Below are 9,518 nucleotides of genomic sequence, written 5' to 3'. Positions count from 1 at the left end.
AGCCATGGTTATGGTGCAATCAAAAGGTACACCGTTTTTAGGTAAATAGTGATTATAAATGTTATATTTCAACTGGAATGTCGTTGCGAATCACTATTTGCACAAGCTTGCTGAACACTATTGTTTTTGTAGTACGGTGTTGGGTAGTGTAAGTGACATGTTACTCATCATGCCAAAGACAACAATTTGTGACCTTTCGCTTGTGTTACAAGCGTATTCTTCGGGATATGAAAAAGGAATTGCTTTGATCTGTGTATACCACCGTTAGTTACGGTAAACCTATAAAATTGTAGCATCGCTTACTATATAATACATGTGCCTGGCTTTTGACTGAACCTTTTTTCATGGAACAAATGGTCATAATAGTGGTTGCCCTGGTACTCTAGCAACTTTATAACAATGTAACAATAACCATGCCAACAAGCATCCACACAGTTGACGGTTCTATTGGCAGTCTTAAACTGACTCTACCAAAGCAAAACTCCGAATCAGAACACACTAAAGCTATTCAACAATACATACCAATTCAACAAATTTATCCAACTTGGTCTAACAAATGTAAATAGGCAATGAGGATTCGCGAGTCCAAGCATGCCCGATATCTTTTAACACAATAAAAATCCCATGTTGGTTAATTTGCTTAAAACAAAACAACAAAGTAACCTTTTCCTGCTTCATAGTCTAACCGCCCATCACCTGCCAAAGTTGCATAACAATAGATTAGCAACTACACATATTTGAAATAACTATTGTAGTGTTCCCCCCAACACAACTTTTGTTATTCTAACAAATTTATACCGCGATAAACTCTTGCTCCTGCTACGGCTCCTGCTTTTGCTCGGGCTCCGGCTCTTGCTAGGACTGCGCTTTTTGGGGCTTTTACTGACACGCTTTGGGCGCTGAGTTCATACACAAACACAACATGACAGCAATATCGAGCATATTAACCGTTAGTAACAATTCAACATAACTCTAGTACGACCAAAGAAAAAAAGTTTAGCTGTATGTGTTTAGCATATATATAGTCAAAATATATGGTTTGACTTACAGACGGTGGTGGAGATCTGGATCTTGAAGGAGATCTGCAAAAGTTCCAGAAACAAGCGAGTTTAATATCCAAAAGTTCCTCTTAATTACTCTGATCCAAGAGCCTTGATGCCATTCCATAATGAATACAATGAACGGAAAAACCACAAACGTTTAGCAGCCCAACAGTCACAGAACTAACAGGGAATGCAAAAACAAAACACAAGTAAACAAGATACCAATAAAGCTGACTTATACGTGGCATTTGGAGAAGCAATCACAATATCACATGATCGCTGATCCAGCTGTTAAAAAGTGATTGCGTATCCACAATCCAGCTTTTTGATTGCAGTCCATATCCATGAACATGATCCCGCTTGATCCAATCTAGCAACCAAAAGTGTTATATTGGTGTTTGTAACAACATATCCCACCGTGATCCTAACATGCCTGAAAGCTGTATATATCCCATATCTAAATCATGGTATAACTAGGAGTAAACAATGTCAGAAGCCAAATCAGGATCCTAAGTGAACACGTCCTACTTACAGCACTTACTCCTACTTACTTGAACATTCATCTATATGCAGCAAGAGTGTATCATGGACGGCATTGACATGTTCATATGGAATTATCATGCAAGATGACGGTCAAACAGAATAACCAAGGATTCGTTACTTAAAGATGACAAATATAAAAAGCAACTGCCAGTCTCTCATATGCTTCAATCAACTTTAATTCGTATATAATATAAATAAGAGAACAAGGGTGTGAAACTACGACACAGTTAACAGGAAAGCAAAAACATTAACTTGGGATACGTACCTTGCTGATGGACGAGGCTCTGATCCTGAACGAGAACGAGATGCCGACCTTGAACGAGATTTTGAGCGACGAGAAGATTTTGCTTTTGGGGATTTGCTAAACACGGATATGAATACACAAACAAAATCAAGTTCACATTTAAAAGAAGTAAAACATCGTTTTCATATTCAGTTTTCTTATTAATTTGAAAACTTGAAGTAACAGTAAAAAAACAGAATCCAACCTCCGGCTCCTGCTGCGACTACGGCTATAGCTGCGGCTACGACTGCGGCTCCTAGAGCGACTTGAATCATACTCCTTCACCTGTAGATAGTTTTTAAGTGAAGAGTAAAACACACCCAGAAAAACAGTGTTCAAAGCATAAATAACCATTCGTCATATTAATTTATGACATACGCGTATAAATCCACGAGAGAATGCATTCCGGAACTCAGAGTCATCTAATTTCCGTATCTGTGAGCAAAATTGGTGAGCATTACATAACCATAGATGGCCACATCTTTACGTTATAACTTAAAAGAAATCACAACAAAGCGCGGACAATCGAAAAAAATTACAGCATATTTCATGTCGTCATAGTTTGTATAGTCCACAATCCCTGTGGTACCTGAAATATAATCAACATCACCACATCAGAGTTGCTTCTGAAGTAGAAATATCTACATAAATTTCAATAATCAGGGTTATTCAAGAACTTTTAAGCTGATTAAAGCTTACCGCCGCCTTCCTTGAAAACTTGCGAAAAGCAAACATCTCCAGCTAGACGCATGTGATCCTGAAAAACATAACGTGAGACAAAATTAGATTATAAAATATATATATATATATATATATATATATATATATATATATATATATATACCTATATAGGGTAAGGATAGTGTAAAAAGGGCCTAAAGTGTGAGAAGTGTATTATAACACTATATATAATACTATATAACACCATATAAACACCGTATAACAATATGTAACACCATATAATACCATATAACACTATGTAACACTATATATCATTATATAACAAATATAACACTATAGTTTGTCTGATAGCATGTCTATGATAGATGTATAGTGTTATATTTGTTATATAATGTTATATAGTGTTACATAGTGTTATATGGTATTATATGGTGTTACATATTGTTATACGGTGTTTATATGGTGTTATATAGTATTATATATAGTGTTATAATACCCTTCTCACACTTCTCACACTTTGAGCACTTTTTACAGGATCCTCTACCTATATATATATATATATATATACACACACATACTTGAACAGTGTAAGTGTTACAGTATAAAGTCCATACTGACCTTAAGGTCTTGCCATGAAGCAGAAGAGGGTAACCCAGTGACCAAAACTGCATTACAAATATACATACTTGAGAACAACGTATTTCAATATACGCATGACAAAACAGAAACTTTCAAGCTGAAACTCACACCTCGGTAATCGGATCTTTTAGAAACTCCATAAGCACCACGGCCACCACCACCACCACCCCCACCGCCATAACTACCATGACGGTCAGTAGAAGATGAGTTGCCACGGCCACCATGAGCAAGTTCCACCTATTGATACAATAAAAGCATTGTTATGTGAACCGTCGGTAACATTACCAACCTAACAACTTACAAGTTATATGGGCCTTGTATGTATGACCTACCCTTAATCTATGCCCATCAAAATCATAGCCATCACGACCCCGGATAGCATCCTCAGCATCACGAGCCTCTTCAAACTATAGAAAAAGACAAAATGCGAAATCAGAAAGAAGAAACACAAGGAGATTAGCAGTGTTAACTGTCAACACTAAAAAGACGAAGATCACCTCAACAAAAGCGTAACCAGGGGGTCTTGGTGGGACTTTCAGATCAATGCGAGCGATTGGACCATACTGCAAAATTCAAAAAAGCTATATACATAAAACAAAACTTCCACATCTCCGATGTCAAACGTGAATACTTTGGCATTCCTTGGTGGCTTTGTGTTACCCTTTGATCCATCCACAAATCTCTTACTTAAGAAAAAAAATAAAGGGTCCCCACGTTTTTTAATGTACTTATGAACAAAGATTCTTTCCTACTAAAAAACAAGAGTCTAATATAGTTTTTCATCACCAAGAATGATATTCGAAGAACTATAATATAAATATCTTGAATTCTTACATAATTTCCCCAATTATTCATTACATACACAATTCAATTGTTTATTATTTTCTCAATGGTCAAATAACTCAGAAAACTTATAGGCGGAAAAAATTTTAGTTATCATGCAAAGTGGCTGAAACGAGTAAAATTATATAGATTATTAAAACCATGAACCATGAGACACCACTTCGGAATCGAACAGATAGAACAACAAATATAATCATGTAATTGCAAACTCATTTACCTTGTAAAACAAATCTTCCACTTCCCGCTCACGAATATCACCAGGAAGATTACCAACATACAGCGTCCTGCTGGAGCGACTCATTGTTTCTGGTAACAAAAACAACAAATCAATAAATTAACAAAACAACATGAGATACAAATTCAAAACCAAACACTTCTAGTAGATAATCAGTAAACAAGCCACAAATCTCCGTAACATTCTGATAAAAAATATGTCATATAACATTTCAAAAAAAAAAACAATATTTAAACTTTAACCTAGCGTAACCGAAGCATGAAACTGATACTTAAAGTAACAAATTCAAAAATCAAACAGCTCTAGCACCCAAACCGTAAACAAATCACAAATCTATGTAATGTTTCGATCGAAAATATGCTTAAAAAACATTTGAAAATGAAATTTCATGAACCAAAATTTTAACCTAACATAACCAAAACATGAAATTGATACAGAGAGTTACAACTTAAAAATCAAACACGTCTAATATAATAGGTGAACAAATCAAAGATCTCCATAACGATTCTATCAAAAACGTCAAAGAACATTCGAAAATGAAATTTCAAGAATCGAACTTTAACCTAACGTAACCAAAACACAAAATTGATACAGAGTTGCAAATTCAAAAATCAAACACATCTAATACATGATCTGATAATCAGTAAACAAATCACAAATCTCACTAAAGTTTCCATCAAAAATATGTCGAATAATATTTCAAATGTAATTTCACCAACAAACTTTAACCTAACGTAACCAGAGCATGAAATTGATCAGAGTGACAAATTCAAAAATCACACAGTTCCAGCACCCAATCAGTGAACAAATCACAAATTTCCGTAACGTTTCGATGGAAAATATGCTTAAAAAACATTTGAATATGAAATTTCAGGGAACCAAAGCTTGAAACTGATACAGATAGTTATTCAAAAAGTAAACACATCTAAAAAATAATCAGTGAACATACCACAAATCACCGTAACATTCAATCGAAAAAAACGTCACATAACATTCGAAAATGTAATGTCACGGATCAAACTTTAACCTAACGTAACCGAGAATATAACTTAAAGGTTCATTTTAAAGGTTACGTTAAAAATCCTTTCCCGATGAGACAATTCAACAAAAAATTGTATATGAAGAGAATTGTTTAGTTTATAGATTTGGGACCACTCAATCTCAACCATTTAATTGCTTGATTAAAGGTTCATATTGTCTCCTATATTTCGCATGATTATTCCTCTTGTACAAGATCCTTTCCAGATGAGACAACTCAACAAAAAAAATGTATGTGAAGAGAATTGTTAACCACATTTACGTCAAAAATCCAGAATCCTCGAACATTAATTAAATTTTATTATAAAATATATGTTTTTGGATGATGTGTATTTCATATTGTGTAATAAACATTAATAAATATCAAATATATTTCATACTCAAGTTTACTACTTAATATAGAAGTTAGAGAATGATATTCGTTGAATACTTCACACGAGAATATAACTTGCGAGGCATAGAAAATGGACGATCCGATTCTAACTCCATATTACGGTGTCATTAGTACAAAGCTCACTGACACCTCTGGAAAACTTTTGCTGCCAACAGAAATGGTTGAAAAAGAATTATTACCATACGTGGAGGATGCCCAATTCAAACTATTTACACGACAACCAGTTGAAGTTGTTTTGATCAACCATAGAGATAAAAGAACTACCAATATATTGTTTACTCGAGAAATACACAAGAAAAAATTGAAATATTATTTTGAAAGGTTCGATCAAGTTATCTCAGCTCACAACTTGAACATTGGGGATTCTCTTGAATTCTATATTAAGGAAGACTTTATTCTATTCAACTTTGTTCATGACCGTCACGAGTAAATAAATTTTCATGGGGGAGCAGAAGTTTATATATATAGGTTGTTTGTCTATCATTATCGCCTATGCAGTTAAAGCGGTCCAAAATCGAATAGCGGTCAAGGTCCGCTATATGATATATAGGTTATAGCGGTGATATAGCGGTAATTTTTATACCATGCATAATTTATGTATTTATATATATATATATATCTAAATATATCTTTGAAAAATATTAATAGTAATATCAAAATTCATAGTAATATCATCCCATTATCAAAAACCTGTTGCAAATCAAATACTAATAGTAACTTTGAAGTATTTAAATGTAGAATTAACAGAATCAAACACCCTTACTGCTATAACCGCTATAGCACCACTATAGTACCGCTATAGCACCGCTATAGCGGTATTTAGCGCCGCTAATAGCGGAACCGCTATAGGCCACCGCTATTCGGACCGCTACACACCCTGAGGTCCGGTAACCGCTATAGCACTGCTATTGACTGCTTAGATTATCGCTATAGAATATATTTTCGGGCCCGGTTTGGGTCGGACGGGTCAAGTCATATGAAAAAGATAATCGAACTAAATTTTATATAATTAACAAAAGTACATGAAACGTCAATACAAATGGATGTATCTAAGGCCGTTCTCTACCTCTACTAGTTTCATTTTTAAAATCTAGCCATAGCATCATCTACCTTTACATTCCTAAGCATGAAACTGATACATAAAGTTACATAACATTCGAAAATGCATGAAACTGATACATAAAGTTACAAAATTCAAAGATCAAACACATCTAATACATTAGCATTAGACAAATCACAATCTCCGAAGCGTTTCAATCAAATATATCTCATAAAACATCAGAATAAAGGAAATTTCACAGATCAAACTTTAACCTAACTTAACCGAAACATAAAGTTTGATACAGAAAGTTACAGAGTCAAAATCAAACAGTTGTAGCACACAATCAATAAACAAACAACAAATCTCCGTAACGTTTCGATCGAAAATACGTCAAATAACATTTCAATATGAAATTTCACGAATCGAACTTTAACCTAACGTAACCGAATAACGGAAACATGAAATTGATATAGAAATACATACAGTATTCGTACGGAAGTTCGTTAACGGAAGTACGATTGAAAAATGGAGCAACTTACCTTTGAATTTGTGACAGATCTGGCCGCAAGTGTCGTTAGGGTTCAGAGAAGAAGATGAGGGGAGTTGTTAGGAAGTCTTGTAAGATGGAACTGTGTGGTTAGATCTAACGGTGGAGGTTTCAGCTTGGGATATTGCCTGTTGGTGATGGTTTTTTGAATTGGCCCAAACTAGGTTCTTTGGGCTATGGTTATCTATGGTTGGCCCAAACTAGGAGTTGTTAGGAAGTCTTGTAAACTAGAGATGGACAGAAATGACCTGTTTGGGCCATTCAACCGGTTTCTAACCTGACCCTAACCCGATTTTGAAAGTGGTTTGCCCAAACCAATTCTAACCCGACCCTACCTGCCGGTTTGGATACCGGTTTGTACTCTTGTCCTTGTAATCGGTTTATGTCTCGTGATTTGAAAACCATGTCAAAAAAACCGATTTCATCCCAGCACAAAGTTGAAGAACCTGGTTCGGTTTATAACTCGAACCAGTTTTAAAAAAAAAATGTACACCTCTATTTTAATCGGATAATAATTAAATCATAGTATAATTTAGGTTTGAAGCTAGAAATCTTGTTTCTAGTAACATAGAATATAAAACATTTCATAATCATGTTAACTTAATGATGATGTTAGAGTTAATTTTTTTTTTTTCAACAAATTTCTTCAGTCGTATAAAAATATGAATTCCTCATAATTGACTTACATACTCTAAAACCAATTTGTTAGTTTCAACATCCTATGCCAATGAATTCCTCATAATTGACTTACATACCCTAAAACCAATTTGTTTGTTTCAACCTCCTATGCCAAATTGAATGAAGAACCAAATGGAAATAAAAGTTAGATTGCATTCATACTCTAATAGTTTCAGGGTTTGTTTCAATTTTAGTCTACACTACTAACACCATTAGTATACTTTAGTTAAATTCATGTGAAATGACGATATTACCCATGCACTTAAATTATTATTAAAATTAAGTGATTTAAATACTATAATAACCCCCCCCCCCACACACACACCCCCCCCCCCACCCTCATATGCAAGGCCGGTCCAGAGGGGGTGCGGGGTGGGCGACGGCCCAAATCCTCCGGGGCCCGAAAATTTAGTTTTTAATTAAGTTACGTTGTAGAACTTAGAATATATAAATACTGAATTAGAAAATGACATGATGAGGCGTTTGGTCTGGTGGTTCCCCAAGTCACTTTATTAGCAAGCAGACCTTGGTTCTGCTCCTAATAGCTTCATTTTTACTTGATTTTTTCCTTAATGTTTATTATCTATGCTTTAAATGCAAATGACATTAATTGACTAATTTTGTATTACATTAAATCAAAATGGGAATCATAATTACTTCTTAAATCTAGTTTAAAAATGGTTATTTATGTTAATTTCTTAAAATATTATTCAATCTACAATTAGTTTTGTGTGTTTCATTTTTTATGAAAAAAGTCTTATTTTGTTTTTTTTTCTTTCAACTCTGTGTATTTTCTAAATAAATTTGGATAGGTTACGATGGTTTTACATGATCGTTAATAACGATTTTTAAAGTTACGATGTAACTATTCCGTATTTTCTGAATTTACCCTTACAATATGTTTTCTTTCTACATTTCATTGTCCAAAAGCGCGTGTGATGTGTTTTTTTATCTATGTTTCCACGTAAAAAAGCAGTCTACCGCAACATGCGGGTCATTCCACAATTTTTTAATTTATTTTCATATATTTAAACCTTTTTTGTATATTCTTTTTTTAAAAAAGAAGTTTATATTTTAGGGGCCCGCATTTTATCTTCGCACAGCCCCCACAGATCTTCGAAGATTTTCGGAGACGGCCCTGCTCATATGTCTCTCTTTCTCTCGTTTCAGCACCACCACTGTCACTTATCATCATCGATCATGTGTTTGGTGAAAAAGTTATCAAGAATAACTTTGTGATCAAATTTGCAAGCGAGGTAGTTAGTTAGTTCAATTTGTGTAATAAATATAATATAAAAGCAATAAAATGACACGGTTGGTTACGAAGAAAGTCCTTGATCCTTGGGGATCTCCGGCATAAAACCTCGGGTGGTGACTAAAGTCACGCTGCCTCTTGTTTCTTTTATTCAATATAGAATAAAGTACAACTCGAGAACAAGTGATGATCGTAACTAAGTGTTACAGAGCAAATATGAGCGTGTATTCATGAAGCAAGTGTGTTGCAGTGTAAATTCATGTAGTCCGTGACCTATTACGATCATCCATGCCTTGT

The 9,518-nt window shown here is 34.4% G+C and overlaps 1 protein-coding gene across 4 annotated transcripts; it reads right to left on the bottom strand.

Annotated features, from left to right (window-relative positions):
- Positions 1 to 360: 360 nt before the first annotated feature.
- On the bottom strand, positions 361 to 7,414 carry LOC110895981 (serine/arginine-rich-splicing factor SR34). Of its 4 annotated transcripts, none has more exons than XR_002567538.2 (15): positions 7,281 to 7,414; positions 4,250 to 4,338; positions 3,687 to 3,752; positions 3,522 to 3,596; positions 3,300 to 3,426; positions 3,169 to 3,215; positions 2,569 to 2,626; positions 2,409 to 2,458; positions 2,248 to 2,304; positions 2,075 to 2,154; positions 1,852 to 1,947; positions 1,266 to 1,413; positions 1,049 to 1,151; positions 799 to 899; positions 361 to 696 (listed from the first exon to the last, which is right to left on the bottom strand). XR_002567538.2 is itself a non-coding variant. In XM_022143377.2 (15 exons), exons 3-15 carry the CDS (start codon positions 4,331 to 4,333, stop codon positions 693 to 695), a joined length of 879 nt encoding a protein of 292 aa, XP_021999069.1. In that variant the 5' UTR covers positions 4,334 to 4,338; positions 5,736 to 5,844; positions 7,281 to 7,371; the 3' UTR covers positions 361 to 692. The 4 variants fall into 4 exon arrangements, 3 of the variants coding, with proteins under 3 accessions (XP_021999069.1, XP_021999068.1, XP_021999070.1); XM_022143377.2 differs by lacking the exon at positions 1,266 to 1,413 and adding an exon at positions 5,736 to 5,844 and having other exon boundaries at positions 1,049 to 1,082; positions 7,281 to 7,371; XM_022143376.2 differs by lacking the exon at positions 1,266 to 1,413 and having other exon boundaries at positions 1,049 to 1,082.
- Positions 7,415 to 9,518: the final 2,104 nt, after the last annotated feature.

The sequence above is a fragment of the Helianthus annuus genome, chromosome 11 (assembly GCF_002127325.2).
Source record: "Helianthus annuus cultivar XRQ/B chromosome 11, HanXRQr2.0-SUNRISE, whole genome shotgun sequence".
In the NCBI taxonomy this organism is placed as follows: Eukaryota; Viridiplantae; Streptophyta; class Magnoliopsida; order Asterales; family Asteraceae; genus Helianthus; species Helianthus annuus.
The sequence above is the reverse complement of the archived record's forward strand: the minus strand, read 5'-3'. Positions and strand labels throughout refer to the sequence as shown.

Coding starts and splice junctions, on each gene's coding strand:
- LOC110895981 (XM_022143376.2), bottom strand. CDS start 4,333: ATGAGTCGCTCCAGCAGGACGCTGTATGTTGGTAATCTTCCTGGTGAT. Junction 3,597..3,686: donor CTGGTTACGCTTTTGTTGAG/GTGATCTTCGTC, acceptor CTTTTTCTATAG/TTTGAAGAGGCTCGTGATGC. Junction 3,427..3,521: donor TTGATGGGCATAGATTAAGG/GTAGGTCATACA, acceptor TTGTATCAATAG/GTGGAACTTGCTCATGGTGG.